Genomic DNA, 22,306 nt, shown 5'->3' on the forward strand with positions numbered 1-22,306 from the left:
ACCGGCGTTGAATACACGCATCTACAACAGTCTTACAATTCTTGAGTTTTTGACACAGCTCTCCAATCAGTCACGGAATGTATGTCTTTACAGTACACAAATGGTTCTCATTAACATGGTGGACATTTTGGCTAATTTCCAAATACTAAGCAGAATAACTTAATTTGGTGCCATGCACTCCTGCTTATTGGTCATCCACAAACAGGGACTTAATGGAGGGTTTCCTGTGTTGGCGATTAACCCTTGGCCTACACCAGACACCCTCCCTGGGTCTCTGGTTTGATTAGAGGTGTAGCAGCATCGAGTAGCAAGCTGACAATTATGGAATGGCTCAATGAAATTTCATGATCTTTCACACATTGTGAAATCAAGCAATTTGGAAATGAGGAAATACAGTTTAAATGTTGCCATAGGGGAGGGGAGGGGGGGGGGGGGGGGGCTGGTCCTTGCAAGTCACCATTTGTCCTTCATTAGCAAACCAACACGATCAGTCTATTTATATAACAGTATAGAGCCTTAAAGGGACACCACAGGATAAACGCTATTGGACTAACGCCAACGGGGCTAGAATATGTCTGAACATATTCCCCGCTTGGAAAACCAACCGAGTGGGAATATAAAATCCAAACAGATCTGGCCTGAACTTTCTTTTACTTTTTCCTATGTTTACAAGATCTCAGAGGTCTCTTTGAAATGTGTTAGCAAGAACTGATCCACAGCCCCCTTTGGTATATTGATGTGAACAGTTTGAGGTAAACTCTTCTGCATATAAATACTTAATTAAAACAGTAAATTAAACAGGATTTCCTGTTCTCATCCAAGTTGGTTGAGCACGTTAGCAATAGACATTACAAAAAAAATAAAAACAGCACAAAAAGGACAATACTACATGTAAATGGAATGAACCTCCAATATTTGAATTTGGCTCAGTGAGGTCTTCAAAGCTGCGATGAGAAGACATTCTGGCTAGTGTTTTGTGCTAGCCAGAACCTCTCTCTCTCCTCTTTCACCCAGGGTCTCTCTCCCACCAGTCCAACAGGGTCTCTGTCTATCTCCCCTCTCTCTCTCTCCCCCTCAGGCCAGCAGGGCCTCCCCCTCCTCCACCCAGAGCAGGTCCAGGACCTCGGACTGCCTCTGCTCTCTCTGGTGGATCCTCCGCAGGCGCAGGATGTACAGCAGGATGGCCAGCAGCACCACCAGCACGCAGACGGAGAACAGGTGGTGGTTGTAGAGGAAGGAGGAGCGCAGCCAGCTGGGGTGGCTCTGCCGGAACACCTCCTGCTGCAGGTCCCTGGGGAGGAGGAGGAGGAGACGAGAGGACACTCACAACCTGGGCTTCTGATTGGATCCCTGAGGCGGGGTGGGGGGCATTCTCTGTTCAGGGCGGCAACACCCGAGGTTTTCTTTTTACTAATATTACATTTTATTTACGAGACTTCTGATGACGGCAATAAAACGTAACAGTAGAAAATCAGGTGTACAATATAATAAAATGATGTTGATGAACCTCCTGATTTAGCTCGAATGCTCATCCAAACGACCTGTGAACAAAGGCGCGCTGGAACTTTGACTTGGTGGACTATGACTAAAAAGCTGCTGGTTCTTGGTGGTGCATAACCCTGGTACTGGGTGCCATTCCCCTGGCCTGAGGCTCACCTGAGTGGAAGGAAGCGCGTCTTGAAGAGGATGGCTCCCAGGGTCCACTGGACCTCCTTGTCGTAGACCAGCTGGGCGGTTTTCAGGCTGGGGTAGTCCTTGGGGAAGCGGAAGCCCGAATGCAGCACCTCGTACATCCAGGCCGACTTGAAGCACTGGTACCTGGGACAAAGTCGGGGGTGAAGGGGTCAGCTGGAGCTAATGTCGCCTTTCCACCTTGAGTCCTAGAATTCTAAGAACGTTGACGATGGTGTCTCACTTTGGTCTACTCATGTGGTTAAAGGTCTGAAAGTGTGTCTTACATGAGTCTGCTGAACTGTAGCAAGTATGTAAGATCACTCGGTAGGGCCCCAGTCTATAGCCAGTATCTGTTGTACAGTCGCAGGTAGGGGTGGGAATCTCTTGGCACCTCACGATTCGATTCTAAAGCGATTATCGATGCAACAATTCTTTTTATGTACATTCACATGCGTGATTTTCATATATATATATATATATATACATCCAAGTTTGCTAATCACTTCCTACTTTTGTGATGATCATTAAAGACCTCAACAGATGAATTAACTTATCATATATTTTATTAGAGAGAAAGCTTTTGTCACAAATATGACTTTCTTTGAACAATGCAGTAATCAATGCAGCTTGCATTACAAAACAATATGGAAGTATGTAAAAAAAAAAACCTAACCCTTTCTTTTCTATGTCATTAAAGAAAAAGCTGCTCTTGAATTCGAAGGAGTTCTTGTGTCTGGCTGTGAGTTTGCGTGCATGCTAAGCGTAGGCTGAATCGCAATCGTGTCAAGACAAATCAGATCGGCCAATACACATTGAAGATAAATTAAATAATTTTAAAATTACTAAAATTATCCCTCTGGCAAACAGAAGAAAAAAAAAGATTTTCTTTTCTTTTTTTAATTCTGATTATTAATTCATCTGCATCGAGACGGAATCGTTCTAGAGAGAATCGCGATGCATCGAAGAATCTATTATTTTTCCCACCCCTAGTTGCAGGTATGTACGCTCTCTAGGTAGGGCCCTAGTGTATAACCTGTATCTGTTGTTTAGTAGCAGGTATGTACGCTCTACGTAGGGCCCTAGTGTATAACCTGTATCTGTTGTTTAGTAGCAGGTATGTACGCTCTACGTAGGGCCCTAGTGTATAACCTGTATCTGTTGTTTAGTAGCAGGTATGTACGCTCTACGTAGGGCCCTAGTGTATAACCTGTATCTGTTGTTTAGTAGCAGGTATGTACGCTCTACGTAGGGCCCTAGTGTATAACCTGTATCTGTTGTTTAGTAGCAGGTATGTACGCTCTACGTAGGGCCCTAGTGTATAACCTGTATCTGTTGTTTAGTAGCAGGTATGTACGCTCTACGTAGGGCCCTAGTGTATAACCTGTATCTGTTGTTTAGTAGCAGGTATGTACGCTCTACGTAGGGCCCTAGTGTATAACCTGTATCTGTTGTTTAGTAGCAGGTATGTACGCTCTACGTAGGGCCCTAGTGTATAACCTGTATCTGTTGTTTAGTAGCAGGTATGTACGCTCTACGTAGGGCCCTAGTGTTGAAGCTGTATCTGTTGTTCAGTAGAAGTTATGCAAGGTATCTAGGTAGGACCCCATACCCGGTATCAGTTATATAGTAGCAGATATGTACAGTCTCTAGGTAGGGTCCTAGTGTAAAACCGATATCTATTGTTTAGTAGCAGTTATGTACAGTTTATGCACAGTGTACAGATGTACAGGTAGGGTCCTCATTTCTTACTTGAGTCTGGTAACGTCGGCCTGCTGGGAGAAAAGCTTGCTCTCCAGCCGTTGTTTCAGGGTCGACCACTGTGTTCCGCAGTAATCCTGGAGAGGAACCAACGCACATGACGAGTCAAACAGCTGTCACCGTTCCCACAAAGAAGACAATCTCTCCGAAGTCACAAAAAACGGTTGAAAATCCAACCCCAACAAATATTACCTGATATGCTTGCACTCAATTCCCTTGTAAGAAAAGGGACTTGGTAACACCGAGAAACTTGACTTGTTCTCAAGATGTTTACGACCAACCGATAGATGCATAGCAGAGTTTATATCTTAAAATAGTAGCGGCTAAACTTGCTGGAGGGTTGCTTATGAAATAACAGTAAAGTCAAACCTTGCCTTGGGATAATTAGTCTACAGAATGCATGCGATAATTTTAGTCTGAGACCAATATTAGCGTTTGAATGATATAACACAGATAAACTGTTTGAGCTATCTGAATACATTTGTAAAACAGACCAGAGATTTACTTCCATAACTAGCACTTATGCTTAACACGTAAAGGTATGTCAATATGTATATGGACTTATCTGGTAGGCATCGTTGAGCAATGCCCGCACCCCGACCTGAATTCAATGCAGGTCACTTTAAGGAGAGTCTCGGTAACTAGACATTGAACAACATGATGCTAATAGCTTGTGGGCGTGGCCACTCACCGTGGCGGCCCGGGCGTACTTGAGGCTGTCGTACATTCCTCCTATCCTCAACACGTCCTCCATGCAGTAGTAGAACTCTGAGAAACCGTAGAACTCGCTGTTGCTGAAGTCAATGGGAGCCTGGGGGGACGGAAATAATGACGTCAAACATCACAGATATTGACCCAGGCCCAGGATCAGCCAAGGTATATTAACCCAGGCCAAGAAACAGCCCAGATATTAACCCAGGTGAAGATGTGCCTAGATATTAACCCAGGTCAAGAAACAGCCCAGATATTAACACAGAAAAAAAACAGCCCAGATGTTTATCCAGGTCGAGAATTGTCGCTTGTCTCTGACACTGAACTAAATAACATATCTGAACACTAGACCAAATTATTTCCCATTGGTTGAAGCTTGGAGTTCTGCACTACTTCAGCACTGTGATTATGAGCCTACCTGTGAAGTTTCGCTGAAAAGCTCGCCTCCACGGCGATAAACCAGCAAGAAGCAGCTAATAATATCACTGCCACAGCAGCTCCTCACAGGCAGCCTAATTATTTGTTTTTGTAGACAAACTACAATCATGTTGTGTTGGTACTGGAACTCGTTTTGAATAAGCGACTATTCAATTTTAAATATAAATATTTTTTTAAGTAACCCCCTGACCTGAACAGGAGGTAGCTTTCTGTAAATCTCTCAATGGAAGCGGTTTATGGAAAGCAAATGCTAATCTATCAAACCCCCCTTCTGGACGCCCAATGATGCATTTGGAATTGAACAACTCGTCTGAATCTGGGTAAGACAGGCAAACGCATATTTACAGATATCTCAGCGTATCCCTTTTATCGTCCTTAACCACTGTTTTGCATGTTTCTGTAACCATCATGACTCCCCAGTTGGCACCTATTGCACCCCTATCCGGGTTTCTCTCCTCTGGGCTTAGCATAGTTTGTTGTTGTCCTCCAGAAGTGTGGGCAAAGCTCCTTGAGACTTGAGCTAGGCTTCCACCATCCCAATGCTAGTAGAAATGGACTGACAGTGATAGTAGGCGTAGGTTGAAGGCGGCCGTCACCTGGTAGATTCCCCTGGGGGACATGGTCCCGTTGTGGAGGCCCAGGAAGGGGTGGACGGCGCTCTGACAGCGGCTCCAGTCCCCCTGGCCCCGCAGGTGCAGGGTGCGGCCGTCTCGGGCCACCGTGTCCGACAGGCCCAGTGGCAGGCAGGGGTCCAGGGAGGGGTTGTCCTGGCTCAGGCCGGTCTGGGACCCCAGCAGCCTGGGTCAGAGGTAGGGGATCAGTCCATGGGAGATACTACTGGATTTAATACACAGAGGCTTTGCGATTGTGGCCGGGTTACAGCTGCAGAATCAAGTGCGCTGCAGAGCGAATCATCATCCCAACTTTGACCCCTGTGTGTGTCTGTGTGTGTGTATGTACCTGTTGCTGGCCAGCGTGCTGTTCACCACCAGGTCCTCGTACCTCTGGCGGGCCATGTTGCCTCCGAAGCCCAGGAAGGTGGTGACATAGACGCGATACACGTGCTGGGTCTTGTCCACATCACAGCCCAGATTGAACTCCGCCAGCAGACTCTTCCCCGCCTCCTCCTTTTACAGGCCACAAACACACACACACGTCGTAAGATAGTCAATTCGATTTCTGCAGCCCTACTGCTCTTTGATGACCTGTATCTGAATGCCCGGAAAGTCGCTTTGCGTAAAAGAAGTCCCCTAAATACGTGAATGGTAAAACAGGCTATTAGGATGAATTATGTAGAGGCTTGTTAGCATGATTTCCTCACCTCTTGTGGGGAGCTGAAGGTGACTGCACTGGGAACCTCATAGGCTATCTGAAGAGAAGCCCCGCCCATGTCCATGATGCCCACAGTACGACGCCGGCTGATTGGCTGCTGGTGCGTTGACCCCGTTGTGACCTCCACAGTGGCATCCTCTTCAGAAAGGAAAACAAGACAAAAAAACAACATTGGTTCTAAAATGCCTACATTTGTAACATAAAATACCTTAAAGAAATATTCTTAATGACATTCAGAATTGGTTAGTTATGTGCTGCAATGGTTCCACTCACCCTCCTCCGCGTGATCAAACCGGCCCAGAACGAAGTTAATGCCAATCCATGCATACACACCTGGGCCGGACACAGCATGCCAACCCGAACAGCACACAGTCGTTATAAGGAGCACAAAGCCAACAAGGAAACAGAGGTCAGAGGTATTGCACAGTTTAGTGTAGGGGTTACACTGTCGGCTGGGTGTCGATATCCATTAGAAAGATGCCCTCACCGCTACCTGCCCCTACAATGTATGTACTTAAAGTGCTGCAGAGAAACCGCTTCCATTTTCAAAATACAAAAGGAACTGAAATCCCCACGAGCAAGTGATCAGAAACATGCTCGGTGCTTACATTGTAAAATAAACTGAAGTTAACAATTATTATCTCCCCTACCCTTCATCTTCTTGTCCAATCCAATAACAATTTCCCCCTAACGAAATATCCCGGAATGCTCTTGGGACTCACCTTCCTGCTTCCCGGAGATGACCTCAGCGTGGGAGTGAGAGAAGAGGAAATCAAACTCCATGGGCACGTCTGTGACCAGGTCCTCCAGGATAGCTGCCTGCTGGCTGCACACAGGCAGAGCGGGGCGGTTAGGGTGTGCACAGCAAGACACACACACCCGCAACAAGGCCCTGGCTAGCAGTACTCGGCTAACATATACGCTATTTGGACGTCTGTCTGTCTGTCTGTCTGTCAGTCTGTCTGTGCGTGTGGCCCTGGCTAGGCTTCTACATGGCTAACTGACTTGCTTTGACTTACTTAACTTGACCTGCTGAACCCTGGCTAGCTTGTCCCCTACCTGTCCGGCAGCAGCCTCATGCCAGCAGTGCAGAGGATGTAGAGCGGGGTCTCCTTGTGCTTGACCCTGGGTACATGGGCTGCGGCGAAGTTGAGCAGCGGCTGGAGATAGACGTTGGCTTTCTCGGGGGTCTGGGCCAGGGTGGAGATACCTGCAGCCAACAACACATCTGGGTCGTAAAACTTAGCCTCTTGGCCTAGCATTTAAAAGGTGTCTTTTAAAGCATACACAGAATAAACAAATACATCAAAAGTCAGCTTTGAGCACAAATCCATGACTCAAAAGACTGAGCAACTGGACACCTGAACCAGGAGTTCCCACCTGTGTACATGGCTTTTCTTTACATGGATTATCTTTTGGTAAACCGATGTGTCGGACACACAAAGTTGTCAAAACACCTGCTTGAGCACCCGCTGATACTCTCACAATTGTACAGGCGTTGACCTACAAGCGATGCTGAGCAGTTATGCGTGAGCGAAAAGGTATTAACTATGTGCCACGAAGCATCTCAAAGACGAGACACGTGTATCTAATCTTACGGCCAGGACGAGAAGAGATAAAGCCACGTGTGTGAAACACTGCCAACGTGGCTAAACCACCACAATTTCCACCAACCACCATATCAGCGGACCGAAGTCCATTTCTACTGCATATTTACATATACCCTTTATTAATATACATCTATCTCTACAGGCGTATGACAGGCTTGTTATTTCCCACAGCCTGGTATCTGCCATTTGTTTAACATCGTTTAGCTACTCACACACTAGGAGCCATATGTCTGGGCTAAGCCTCATGCTGTTGCCAGCAGCTGTTCTGTAGCGACGTAGCGAACACGCTGCCAACGTTTGGTTGCCAGCTGAGTGATGATGTACATAAAAACTACGATCTCCGTGAAGCCTCACAGCGGAGTACAGAGTTCTCACAGCCTCACAGAGTTGAGTGTGATTAATATATGAAAGTTGATTAGAACGGTGGTCCCATTGAGGTGAACTGGTAGAAATTCACATTTAAATTCATTTTCTGCTAGTAAAAAAGTACAAAAAAAGTGTTCAGGGTTCTTGTTTTTCTGTGCCATGCAAAAAACCCTGTGGAAGGACAGGATTCACTGTGCGGCCATCATGGTTGTCATCCTCAATACAATATTGCATTGGAAATAAGGTTTGGGATTTGGGGGGCATTTTCATCAAGTTTGAAATGTAAAAGCCACGCTTTAACAGCGAATATAAATGGAGCTGGAAGATTCATACAAACTGTGATTCGGGGTCTGGGAGCGTGTTTGTTTGCCTTCCTCCGTAATGTTGAGTTAACCCTCGGCAGCATGCCAAATGATAGACTAGTAGTTGCAAACCATCCAGTCTTATTTTTTATCCAGTATTGACTGAAACCACATGGTGTTCTGGTGTAGTGAACATCATGTCTGTTTATTCAACCACAACATCCAAAGCCACGCATCTCGTCCTCGGCCGAGAGGGTAAGGCTGCTGTGCCCGTCCCAAAGCTCACCAGGTTTGATCTTCTTGACCACAGGCTTCCTCTCACGGTCCTTCATCTGCCTGATGTCCAGCAGGGTGTGGGGGTTCCCATTATGGGGGGGCCAGTAGTACACAAAGACCCTGGAGCCGCTGCTGCCACAGTCCACCACCACCCCATAATTCAGCGCTGGGTCCTGCAGGTTTGTGGCCTCCATGGACTCAGCCAGGGAGAGGTACCTGCGAGGTAGGGTCAGCCACTTTAGTATGTCGTCCTCCTTCGGCAGACACTTTGATCCACAGGGACTTGCAGTGAACTCACAACGGAGTAGTTAGAAAGCATCTGGCTTTAGGATGCACACTGGTAGACTGCTAATGATTCTTTTCTTTTTTGAACCCAGGAACTTTTGAGAGTCAAAGGGCCAAACATCTTGACTAACATGCCACTACATAAAACATAAAATATTTATGTAGAGGTAGAAATGATCAGCGAGGCAACCCCACAAAACAACATTTTAACATAGACGTAGCATCTGCCACGACACGTTCAGAACAGTACTACCACAACCCTGCGCTGTTGAATAGTTTCACATAACCGTGTTTAGAACCAACTCTAACTTAACCATGGGTTCAATAAACGTAAACCATGTCTAGTACTATTACATCCTAGCGAATGGCTTCCACTGACTTGTTGACTGAGGCCCTGATTGGGTGGCGGGGCCCCCAGAGCGGGTGGTGGTACGAGGACAGGAGGAACAGCACGGTGCAGGTGAGGAGGAGCAGGAGCAGGAGCAGCCTCTGTCGGGGAGCACATCCCAGGGAGAGAAGGGACACACTGCAGTACCAGGAGGCTGGCAGGCAGGAGAACGTGATCCTGTGGAGCCAGCATAGAGAGAAACACACCACAGGATGAGCCAGTAAGCTATGTCTGAAATCAATAACGTGCTGCTCACTGAATCCCTAATCCCTGTATAGTACACGAAAATTGCTGTTCGGACAATGACAGAGGTGTATCAATAAAACGTCTTCATGTTGTCAGGGTTCCTTTGGCCCCAGGACCCACCAAGTATTGCGTAGAAATTCATTAACAATAAATTCCCATCGCCATGTCAAAAAGGTGAGATGATTAACGTGCCGCTATCTGTTACATTGTGTTACATGTGTTACACAGCAATGATCAAATATAAACCACAAGCCATGCAGGCATAGACCCCTACTGTGACCAACAGGTTGCGAAACCACCCCTGCCTTAAACCATCAGGGAGTTATTTTAAATGAATTTGATTGGACTGGATATGCTACTCTTTTATTTTGCAGTAGTATATCATTTAGTTTGTTTGTTCATCAATTTGACTGAATAAGGCAATTGTCTTGCCCATTGTACAGATATATACAATATTCTATAGATCTACATAATATGAAGGCTATTCATATAAAGACCAACTGCTTTGTAATGCATTAGGGTCAGATCAGGAAAGAAAATACAATATTTAATACCCACTATGTTATTACTGATATTGTGACGAATTTTTACACTCACTATTCAATAATTAAATAACCAAACCCGAGTTCCGATTGGCTAGCAACCCTTCTTACCTTGCCATAGGTCCAGGTGACTGCCGAAGCAGTTCTCAGCTCATGGTGCACCAGCCTTCTTTATATCATCTGACCGCATTGGCCGTTCCTGCTACCTGGGAAAATATGGTAACGCTTGATGTGCTTTAATTAATACATATTGTCCCCCAGATACATCGACCTGGCTCCCCGACTTGCTCTTAAATGATCCCCTTAATGGTTGTTAAGAGCTGCCAAACAGGGGAGGCAACAATTAATATAGCTGATAGTTATACAACCAGCTGGCAACTTGGCACCAAAGTACTCGAAGCGTTGTAGAGAATGGAGCCATCGATTTTTTAGACGCACATAAAGAGCTCATATGTGAATGTAATGTCCACACCGGCCGGCTGCAGTTGTAACTATCATTAAGTATCGTTATAGTTGTAATTATATAGCTATAAACGCTTTGGTGTGTATCATGACTACTTAGTTACCATAGTTAAAGAGTGGTCTTGGGTCCATCTTCCTCAGCCATGAAGCCGGCACTAGTTTACAGATGGGTTATGGTTATTATTCCTGTCTTTTACTGATGTTTCTTCTTGTTCGCTTGAAATAAAAAGCCCAACTCTACTACGTGACGTATGTCCGGTAAAGACGCGCATGAAGCCACGTCACCTCCTCCTGGACGGAGCAGCACCACCTGGTGGACATATATGATATCTTTATACCATGTCGCATACTGATGTAGGTAAGGGTTAATTATATAACCATCTACTGACGGTCACCCAAACCTAACTAAAATATAAAGGTTTGCCAATAGGAAATGTACCTATGTGCATTTCTGCACAGGGCTCACCTATGTTAGACCCGTATACTGAAGTTAATTGTGGTCTTTATACATTTAAATTCATTTTAGATCCGTTACCAAAAACAATGAACTTGAATTTGTAATAGCAAGGCTTAAACTTTTACAGTTTTTTAGCTTTGCGTTTTTTTTCTCTGAGCATAGCAGTAAACACTGAAGCAATTCACTCTTCATCTGACTGATATCCTATTCACTTTTAATTTAACATTTTGAGTAGTTGAATCAAAACCATAAACAGGCATATCCACTATTTAATATAAATGCACACAATGCATTCAATGTGAATTCAATTCAATAATTCCCATAAAAACAAGGTCCGCTTGTATGACCTTGGTCATCTGTCAGTAGGCCTATCTCGTAACATAAAGTGATGGAGACTCGCTTCTGTGCTGCACCACTTTTAGTCAAGTCCAGCCCACTTATTTACCCGCCTTATATTATAATTATGATAAAACGTATGTTTCAGCCAATTGTCAATATCATTCCTGTGTTCATAGAAGAATGGCAGCTATTCAGACCAATCGGAGAGCTTATTTCCATTGCAAGAACTGCCATACCCGCTGCAATCGGCTCCGCCCCCAAACCCAGAAGCAGTCGTGCTTTGACCGGGACGGCGCCACTTTTGCTAGTGCGTCAGCACCCGGCTGCTCTATCTCACCGTAGGACAACGAAACCATCGTCCACGCCGGTAGACTAGGCCAGGGTGGCCATAGTCTTGGCATAGTCTTCGCACCGGCTATCTTACCAACCTGTTTAAAGCGATTTAAATGGAAGCGGACGGTTTCTTGTCGCGGCGAATGGCCGTGGAAGCACCAGGCGTCGACAGCGGGGTCACAGCCGCCACGGCCGGTGCAGAGATCCGGTGGCTCGGCGGCCGGTTTCTCAACACTAGTGGATTAGTTGGTGGGTTCTCGGCAAGGTCAGTAGGAGTGGAACCGGACTTTGCTGTAACATCTCACCGGACACCACCGGAGCTGTGTGCAGCTGCTGCCGAGCCAGACGTGGACTACGAAGGACTTCCTCAAGGAGTATCGACCACCACACACATGTTAGCTGGAGCCGTGGCTGGCATCATGGAGCACTGCTTAATGTACCCCATCGACTGTGTCAAGGTATCAAAAAATGAGGATATAATAATTACCATGAAACTGTCTTATCCTACTAAGTTAGATAAGCATGGGTGTCTGTCTTTCTAATGCGTTTATTATTTATGTTGTATACACCGAGTACCACTGAAGTATGATATTGAACAACGAAGGCTTTTATATTTATATTGTTGTAGCCTTAACAAATAACATAAAAGTTCCCACTGGAACTGTTAAGAAACTCCGGGTTGTCATTCGGCGCATTAATCTCGAGGTATGCTGCGTTCAAGCCATATCGTAGTTCTAGACATATCATATTTTACAACTTATATAATCCGCTCACGCATGAAACATCCAACTGGCGATTGGAATGAGGAATATTGCGTCTTTATTAAACCTCCGATACATCCAATCAAATAATATGGAGGAGATGGGAATCGTTAATACGATCTACTATCCCACATAACTTGAACTCACCATCAGCCCTTCCAGTCAGGCATGGGCTCGGTTAGTTACCGGGTCAAACTAGCCAAGGTTGCGAGTACATTAACCGCTACACAAACTGTTCTGTAGGACACAATGGCTACCAAAGTTGGTATGGGCATTGGGCATGATACGTTTGTGACAACCCCAATATTGTGGAGAATGCTGGCAGTTACAGTAGCATTGTGTGAGCGAGGTGGCTATCAGCCTGCTTGGCTACCAAGCTACAGTGACGGATTCATCGACTTATCTGCTGATCAGAAAATAACATGCAGAGGTTAATTTAAGTCACACCAGAAGTAGAATAGTAATGTGTAGCCTTATTGAAAGTGACTTGATAAAAAAAAGTTTAGCAGGTTTGTATATTTATTGCGAGCCTTTAAAAAAATAAGGTTACAAGGTTGTAAGTTATTTACTTGATGCCGGTAAAACTCGATATGCTAATGAGTTTATCATTACTGAACAGGAACAGGAAGTTATTTTCTGCAGACATCTTCTCGGAATCGTCTTACCTTTCCCATTTCCTGTTGATAAAAAACAATCACCTCATTGGTCAACTGGGTTTGATCGATGTGGTGACTTGCTTCTGTCTGCAGAACCACATGGATTCCTTCAGGATGTCATTGCTGTATTCAGGCAGCCAGGCCCTAGAGACCTAGCCTGGTTCTACCAGACTCTCGTACTTCACTTCATTTCATTTGTACAGAGAGTCTGGACCTAATCAATTGACAAACGTTAACTCACTTGAAGGCGGGTGTCTGTTGAAGTTTAAAATGATTGGATCTGCCCAGTGCCACTCTGGATCTGCCATAACCAATCGCTAACGTTTGGTTGTGACGTATGTCATGCGCCGGGAATCACGCGCAGGTTGTACACAAACCAAACACCTTGCGCGTCTGCACGAAAATGTCCGTCAACGACAGCTGCAGGTTTTGTTCGTCGAATTTAATTTATCAGGGAAAAATTGCACATTGTAAATCAACTACCGACCTACAACAACAACTCAAACTGGCGTACGACTTTATCGTCATTGTTCTCAGACACGCCCTCTGTTCGCTGATTGGCGGCCGCTGTGGCGGCACCAGAAAACCAAATTACATACAGCAGGTCCAGACCTAGTACTGAAGGGAAATTCAAATTGAGCGGAAGTACTTAGGCGGGCGGAGCCAGGCTACTAGAGACCCACTTGCCACTCAATTACCAAGGGACTAAATGTCTAAGAAAAGCGGAGGTTGCGGCTAGCCGAAAACAGAACTTGTGCTACTGTTCTTCAGCCCCATTCTTTTAAATTAAGTTTCTCCTCTACATTGCGTGTCAGTCTTGAGGGCTATATTTGGTTATTTTGACACAATCTGTCAGTGTTGCAGACAATTCTAAAGACGGGAAGTTGCACCACAGAAAGTAGAAAAGTATGGCAGATTATTAAAAAGCCCACTATATGACTAAGAATTGGCCACCTTTGCCCATGGTCAAGGGAGCTAAGTCGCTGGAGCTAATGCTGTTAGAAGGAAAGTGGAAGTTCTACTATGTCGCTTGGGACATATTGGGCATAGAACAAAGTACCCTTTCACTGGGACTCGAAGATAGATAGCCACTACCCTATTGTAGCCAATAAGGAAAACAAAGAGCTTTATTTCAATGGCTTTTGTGCATTACAATTGTGCAACATTGTAATGTATGACATTAAGATTAGACAACATAATGTAAACCTCAAGGCTTGGAGGAACTGTACAAGCCAGATGCACCCTAGACTACAGCAGCAGAAACGCACCAGGAAAATCAGCCATTTTGTATTAATGGTCTAAATGGCCATCATGGGGTTATTTGATTGCAATGTCATTCTGATACATCAAGTTTCGCCAGGCACAGCTAGAGACAATCAGAAAAGGATGCATGTTCCTTCATTCAGGAACGCATAACTTTTTGTTTCGATGTAGTCATAGCCTGTTCTCTCAGTCGATAGCACCAACTTGTGCTCAAAAATGTCTATTGACTGTCATTTGTCTATTGACGAATGACTATTGGAAGGTCTGGCCTTCAGTGTGCTGGTGTGTTTGGGGACATTGTATGTTGTTCCATGGCCTACTTTATCCTTCTCAACACTGATGCTGGGTTAAGCAGAGCGACCACCATATTCAGTAGGTGAACAAACATCATGTGAAGCACCATTCTTTCACAAAGGCACTCTGTTTTGGTCAGTAACAATGTCATTGTAATGCCAGGAAGCGGACAGAGAAGTGAGAACAGATATTTCTAGGCAAGGCAAGGCAACTTTATTTATATAGCACTTTTCATACACAAGGCAGACTCAAAGTGCTTAATGAAAAAATTGAAGTGGGTTCAAGCGCACATTTGAAAAAGGGGCTGGAACTATTCTAAACAGACTCGGAAGCAGTGAATATTCCTTATCGGTGAACAGAAATTCCACTGGAACCGAATTTGTTAATGTTTAATTTCAGCAGAGGCTTTTGGTGTTTATTGGGCCTATATATTTTTCACATTTGAACGATGAGGGGTATGCCTTCTTCACTTTTTAAATCACCTCATACTTGGTAGGTAATCATGATCCAATTGTGTAGTTTTTCCCGTGCCCACAAATGGATAAAGAATCATTGAATTCGCTTACAATAAAAATAAAAGAAAAGGGCAGTTTAAGATCTGCCTTGTGTGCCCACTACCAAAGAAAATATGGGCTACATGTTGAGGGTTCTCTGCAGAAGTATTAATCTAAATTTGAGAGGGGTAGAATAAACCTGATGGCTTTTATAACGGCAGTTTCCTTAGGCACATTCCATTTTCTCTTTCCTTATACCATCTTTTACCGGCACTGGTGTGTGTGTGTGTGTGCTGTTTGTGTGTGTGGACTTTCTACATGAGCCAAAGGTTTAAGAAACATTCAAGGGTGGTTTGGAGAGGGCAGAGAGGGAGGGAATAAATCCTTGTTATTGCACATTGTTAGAAGTTTTGGGGTTGGGCCATCCTCCTCATTACGAGAACACTGGTGGTTTCCTGGATTATGCAAGTGGGTGAAACCCGCCGAGTCACCCAGTGTGTGGACCTGTTGGAGGAGGTCTGGGTGGGCTAAACTAGCTGATCAGCTCCTGCAAGACTATCAACTAATCTATAAAGAGATGGACCAAACAAATCCATACCTGGCTTAGTCTATCGATTAACATGATTTATCATGTATTTTCCCTCCTGGCTACGTAGCCATTTACCACAGCTGAATGAATCTATGCCGTTTTGGACTTTCAGGAAGTACAAAATACACAAAACAACAAGGCCAGGGAAGGAGAAAGGATGATTCAGACCACATTCCTAAAATCCTGTATGGAGTCTTTCCATACAGAGTTCATTAGCTGATAATATACCCATTCGTATATTCCTGAGCTGGTATTCTGTAGGTTTGCGGTGGATGCATCCCTCTGATATTTAATTTTGTTTTTTTACATTTGAAGCCCTATTATCACTTTTTTCCCCTGTAATTGCTGAAAAAGTATAAAGTATAAGTATAAATACTTATTACCAGGTTCGAATGGGTTTATTAGTATGGATAGCAAAATACTGTATTATAACAGGAGTACTCTCTCTATCTTCCTCCCAGACGCGGATGCAGAGCCTGCAGCCTGATCCTGGCGCCCGCTACCGCAGTGTGACGGACGCCCTGCGGCAGATCGTCCGCACTGAGGGGGTCTGGCGTCCGGTCCGTGGCGTCAACGTGATGGCCGTCGGGGCAGGGCCGGCCCACGCTCTTTACTTTGCCTGCTATGAGAAGATCAAGTTCACCCTCAGCGACGCCGTCCACCCCGGCGCCAACAGCCACTTCGCCAACGGTCAGTGCGAGGTCGCTTTGCTCTGAGTACTTGGATGCTCAGATTGCGGTTTGGGTCCAAAATTCACACTTTAGGCTCACCTGGCAAGGTGAATGGTGGATAAAAACATTTTACGAGCACTAGAAAATAGGGCCCGACCGATTCATCGGCCTGCCGATTTAATCGGCCGATTATAGCCTTTTTGAAAATCATCAACATCTGCGAAAAAGACGCCGATTACAACCGATTTTTTTTCTTATTATTATTTTTTATTTATTTTTTTTAGAAATGTTATTGCGCTTAGTATCCTGCAGATTGCGCTCCTACTCGCCTTGCTAACTAACAACTTTAGCTGGAGTTAAAAAAGAGGAGATGGAATTTTACCGTACAACATGAAAGCACGCTCGCTTAGGCAGCTGCGCGCTCACCTCACCAATGTACACAAGACGCGCTGTTTGAGCATGTTGTGCCTGTTTTTCTTTAGGTCCCAGGCCATGTTAATTTATTATACTGTAGACTCTAACGGTGAGACCATACTGCTCAGCACGCACGTGTTAGTCACTGCTCACGAGCGCAGCACATTGGGAGTTAGTTATTTATTTTACATTTTACATTACGCTCATTTTTGACTGTAAATGTATTCTAAAACACTCAAAGGTTCTGCATTCAATTCACATATTCGTCAAAAGTGTTTAAAGTATATTTAAGGTATCGAAAACTACGTTTTATATGCTTTTTTTTGTTTTGTTTTTAATCGGCCGATTAAATCGTAATTTTTCTCTGAAAATAATCGGCATCGGCACTCAAAAATCAATATCGGTCGGGCCCTACTAGAAAATACGTGCTATATTGTACAATGTGCTTAATCTTATGCTGAATAAAGCTTCATATTTTAAGGTGTATAGAAAGGTTGAATACATGAGCCAAGTGAAAACATTTGAACAGAGTTCAAAAGTTTTAAGTCCCAATGGTTAACATTTCTAAAAGTTTAAGGGTTAAACAAATGGTTAAACACAAGTTGTATTATATACAACACGGTAAATGCAGCCTGTGCAAATAAGCCCAATGTTTCAATGTTATTCATTTTTTTAATTAAAATGGGACATTTCATCCTTCAAATATACCAGAGATTGGTGGTTGCAATAAATGTTTTAACTAAATTATGCATCTGTCTCCCTAGTACATTATAAAACCGATTTAAAGGTATGCACAATTTTTCAATATAATCTAGAACATGGCTCTTGCAGTTCTGGGGGCCCACCAAATACTGTGACTCCAGAAGGTTTGTGAGAAATTCCTAGGTTGGACCACCACCTTCAACTGAGCCCTCCCCATCTCCAGATGTGTTGTCTGAAACAATGTCCAATCACCTGCAGCAATTAAAGGCCATAGTCTTCAAGGTCCTTAAAGGGCCCCTATTTTACCATCATGTGTGAGGGGGGGGATTAGTAATCACACGCTGTTCATATTTTGTGCTCACAGAAGAAATTAATAATTTGAAAGGAATGTCCGGTTGCCCACTGCAGCATGTGGTCATGTTGTTTCCAACTCAATAAATCTCTTACGAGTCCGACTAAGATCTCAATTTAGAAATAATCAGGAAACATTGCTGTGAAGTCATTTTTTAATATAGATTTAGTTGTATTTTTATTTTGGACTCTTTTTTTGCAATGTGAATAAATCCTCCCCTCTTTTTCTGTCTTTCTCTCCAGGAGTGGCTGGCTGCATGGCCACGGTGCTCCACGACGCTGTGATGAACCCAGCTGAAGGTGCACACTCACTCTCTCACACACCTCGATTCTATTAATAGGGAATCCTAATCTCTTATTAGCCTGTCGAAGCTGCTGCCCTTTGAAGATATTCATATCACACCACGTGCATGAGTAAAAATGTTTCCAATTCTTTAACGTCTATATTTTTATGTGTATGAACGGTGGACATTACAGTAGTTTCATGACTTGTATTCGTATAGAATAGGCTTGTCTAATAGTCAGGTGTCTAGGGGTTCTGGACAGCCAGTTGGTAGGTCCTGCGTTTGACCTACATGTCCACAGTCTACCTTCTTGAGCACCTAACTCCTACCTGCTCATCTATCTACCGCCAAATTAGTCAAGCGAGATCTTGGCCTTCCGGCAATACCGGTGGCGTTGTTACATTCATTCTGTGTTATGAAATGTTAAATGGTCAATTGTTTAGGTATAATGTTGGCCGACCAGTAGGTGGTTTTGCATTGCAAAATAACCATTGCAGAATAACTGCTTAGCACCTACATGAGTAATTTTATATTATAGTAGTATTGTATGTTTTCATACATTTGTCCTAAATATATTCAGAAGTTTCAAAGGCCAGTTGTTTCACTGCAATAATTATTCAATCTTCTTGCTTTCTCCCTCATTCCGGCCACCGCTCCTCCCTATACATTCTCCTCCTCCCATCCCTCCCTCCCTTGCCCCTCCCCTTTCCCCCCCTTCCATCTCTCCCTCCCCAGTGGTGAAGCAGCGGGTGCAGATGTTCAACTCCCCGTACCGCGGCGTGATGGACTGTGTGGGGGCCACGCTGCGGCGCGAGGGCCCCGGGGCCTTCTACCGCAGCTTCACCACGCAGCTCACCATGAACGTGCCCTTCCAGGCGCTGCACTTCATGACCTACGAGTACCTGCAGGAGCTGCTCAACCCCCACCGCCACTACGACCCCTCCTCTCACATGGTGTCAGGAGCTCTGGCCGGGGCGATCGCCGCTGCCGCCACCACACCGCTGGACGTGTGCAAGACCCTCCTCAACACGCAGGAGGCGCTGGTGCTCCCCGTGGTGGCAGCGGCGTCATCGGCGTCATCGGCGGCGGCGACTCCGCCAAACGCAGCGGCGCGCCACATCTCGGGTCTGGGCGAGGCGTTCCGGACGGTGTACCGGATGGGCGGGGCCCCGGCGTTCTTCAAGGGCGTGCAGGCGCGTGTCATCTACCAGATGCCGTCCACCGCTATCAGCTGGTCGGTGTATGAGTTCTTTAAGTATGCGCTCACCGAGCGCCAGCACCGCCGCCGCCTGCGCCCCCCGGAGCGTGATGTAGACAACTGACCGCTCTCACGACCCCCCCCCCCCCCCCCCCCCCCCTCGCAGTTTGTCTTTTGACGCACAGAACCAACCGCTAGCCGAGTTAGCCTCTCTGTAGTCAGGGGTAACAAGGTTAGAGGGTCCGATAACACTTTTCAGTTGAGCTACCCGGTAGGCTGTAACGATGAATTGGTAATAGATGGCCATTTCACAAACACTTTTCTTTTTTCTTTTGGGGTGTTTTCATCAGCTCCCATCCTAATGGGTGCTGTGATCCATTGCATAATATATAACGTCCCAGGTCCATTACTTTCAACAAAAAAAAATCGTCATTATTAATTTTCCCTGTCATATATTATTAATATCTCTATAATACAAATGACAGACTAAATATCCGATAGTTCTTTCTAATCATCAGGAAATCTCCTCCACATATATAACACACTCCGCACTTTATTATTAATTCAGCCTTGTTGTTATAACCACAAGGGGGCGCCTCTCTACCGTAGAAATGACTGGGAACGGATGGGAAACTTGTATTCCGATAGAAACTAGATGGAGACAATTCCCAGTGTAATAAGCAAAATAGAAAGAGATTTAAAAGCTTAAAATCCTTAGTGAATGAATCAAGTCTATTTTTAAATCAAAATGCGCTCTGATATGTGTGTTTGTGTTTAAGTGAGGGAGAGTACAGTTACAAAGCGGCTGGAACGTGAACGGTATATAGCCGTCTCGTGTTCCTGAAACATTAAATCGGAAATGTAAATTACTTGTACCGTTCAATTGACCATTTAGCAAGTTAACGCATAAGATGTGAGGACAAATGGTCTACCGGTAGTTATGATTTGACTGGTGGTTGGATACATCGCCCGGTTCCCTTCAGTTCTTTCCAAGCAAACCCAGGGGCCACGTGTTTTGCCCCTGGAGGAATGGAAAGACATTTTGTTCTGCAGATGCGCGCTTACAGGAAATTAAAGGATACTTGTCTTGAAGTAACTTCGATACTTCACACCATGGCCTTACAATCAGCCGCCATGCACCAAACGCACAAATACCATGTTATATTTAAATCATGTCTATTGAAGCCATGCAACCATAAATGGATGTGTATAAATTATTATAATTATATATAAATACAGGCTCAGCCCATGCATTATTATAGATGTACTCAACATCTATGTTTGGGGGTGAACACTGCTTCTCTGTTGTGAAATCTAAATAAACGAGAGGTTTCTGATGGCTGCGCTGTACGAAGAAGTCTTTAAACTAAAACGATCCCAGAGCAAAGACAAGATGGACAAACGGCAGGGTTAGAAACCGCCGAACAAAAGGGACTGAACCAGCAGGTGATGAAGATGGTATGCACGTGTGAAACGCTTGACACTAAAAGAGAAGCCTGTATTTTGTGAATTGTAAATAAACCCAGGGCAGCTCCTCGCAGAAGCAGGGTCTTCTCTTGGCGCTGCCACATGTTTCTAACCTGCGCGTCCTTCACTTCTTTCTGTCTTTTGATCAGACCATTTCTTCATTAAATGGATATTGGCTATGGACCTGTGTGAAGGTTATTAAGAATCTCTGTATAACTCATGCTACTGGTAAATCTGCTAAAAAAGTTATGAACTAAACATAACAATTTCTTGGTTGATAATTTATTCATAGCAGTGTTTGAATCTCAGTAGGGTGGTACAGGGTTTGACCCCCCCCCCCCCCAACTCCCTGTAGGCATGCTGGAAAACTCATTCGTAAAAAACAAATCCTGTAGTTTGACAAACCCATTGTAATACACTATCTTACCAGTTAATTCCCCAGGATCTTAATGCCATGTCAATTAGAGGGAAACATCTCACCTCATCAAAGGAGTAACTTACATAAAGGGTAAGCGCGCTCTTCTTAGAGGCCCGCCGCTGGCAACGGTACGAGAGTAGTGCGAGTTCAGTAGCCAGCTTGGGTGAGCGACCACGTGTCATGGGTCACGACACTATACCTCTGTTAATGGTTCTGCAGCGCTGATTCTGAGCGTAATCTACAAACAGTCACTGTCGTACAAAGAATTGTGTGAATCTCATCTTCAGTCATAAATTATAGCCAATATGCGTAGCTGGGGGGAGAAAGCGAGCTGCGCCGGTGACGTAGTGTTCAACCGGGTAGGCCTACCGGCTATTCAACATGGATGTATAATTCAAACTTATAGACGGATAAGTGACTGCTCCTCCCTTTAGATCCGCTTTCATTACCGGTGGTGTGTGTGTGTGTGCGCACATGTGTTCCCCCTGCGGCCTCCAGCGTCCACGCCAACATACACACCGCCTCCCAGCTCTGCATCCTGCCACCAAGCCTCAATGATGTCCACATTTTCAAACGCTCCACCTGTGTGGCCGGAAAGAGGTCCTTTCAAATGATGTGAATGGGACTCTGTCATTTTATGTCAAATCTGTGTGTAGTTCCGACAGTGTGTCCACAGGGAGTAATATGTTCAAGATCAAGCAAATAGGCTACTCTGCAATGTTACAGGCCAATAGGCTAATTTTGGTTTTGTGACTGATAGGGAGTAGAGCAATGAATCAGCGTCTTTGGCCGTTGATAAGGGTGTAAGAGGCGGAGAGAGGCAGGGCTTCGATGGGCCGAGATACAGTCCTTAGGGCTTCATGGTGATAAATGGTTTCTGGTTCAGATGGGATAATGTTTCTCCACATCAGTGAACGGTTCACCTGCTAAACACACAAACACGAATACACACACACACACAACCTGACCCAGACAATAACACCGATGCAAAGTTGCGGGAGCTGTTTAAACAGAAATGGTCATAATTCAGTTTGGCAGCGAGGCCGCAGTTGTGGCAGCGACGTGTGGGGGCTCTCTAGTTAAGTGCTCTGTTGCACCTCCCCTCACTCCCCAGGACCACACCTTCACACCTGGACCAAGATGGATCATGTGCCATGGCGTCTTTCGTCGGGCCGCACTCGAGGTAGGCTACCGCTACGCACCTTTAGAAGAAAGAGAAAAAGTG

The 22,306-nt window shown here is 45.0% G+C and overlaps 2 protein-coding genes across 4 annotated transcripts; one reads left to right on the forward strand and one right to left on the reverse strand.

Moving 5' to 3' along the window:
• Positions 1-22: 22 nt before the first annotated feature.
• Positions 23-13,972, reverse strand: LOC132454240 (ectonucleoside triphosphate diphosphohydrolase 7-like). Of its 3 annotated transcripts, none has more exons than XM_060047477.1 (15): positions 13,616-13,972; positions 12,979-13,088; positions 10,040-10,134; positions 9,132-9,317; positions 8,478-8,683; positions 6,973-7,123; positions 6,636-6,739; positions 6,187-6,246; positions 5,903-6,051; positions 5,542-5,708; positions 5,178-5,379; positions 4,124-4,243; positions 3,424-3,509; positions 1,657-1,818; positions 23-1,291 (listed from the first exon to the last, which is right to left on the reverse strand). In XM_060047477.1, exons 3-15 carry the CDS (start codon positions 10,045-10,047, stop codon positions 1,075-1,077), a joined length of 1,818 nt encoding a protein of 605 aa, XP_059903460.1. In that variant the 5' UTR covers positions 10,048-10,134; positions 12,979-13,088; positions 13,616-13,972; the 3' UTR covers positions 23-1,074. The 3 variants fall into 3 exon arrangements, with proteins under 3 accessions (XP_059903460.1, XP_059903459.1, XP_059903458.1); XM_060047476.1 differs by having other exon boundaries at positions 12,946-13,088; XM_060047475.1 differs by lacking the exons at positions 12,979-13,088; positions 13,616-13,972 and adding an exon at positions 10,495-10,700.
• On the forward strand, positions 11,426-20,775 carry LOC132454244 (mitoferrin-2-like). Its single transcript, XM_060047482.1, has 4 exons — positions 11,426-11,977; positions 16,038-16,266; positions 17,958-18,014; positions 18,734-20,775. Exons 1-4 carry the CDS (start codon positions 11,633-11,635, stop codon positions 19,318-19,320), a joined length of 1,218 nt encoding a protein of 405 aa, XP_059903465.1. The 5' UTR covers positions 11,426-11,632; the 3' UTR covers positions 19,321-20,775.
• The last annotated feature ends 1,531 nt before the right edge of the window (positions 20,776-22,306 follow it).

This window comes from Gadus macrocephalus, chromosome 3 (genome assembly GCF_031168955.1).
Source record: "Gadus macrocephalus chromosome 3, ASM3116895v1".
In the NCBI taxonomy this organism is placed as follows: Eukaryota; Metazoa; Chordata; class Actinopteri; order Gadiformes; family Gadidae; genus Gadus; species Gadus macrocephalus.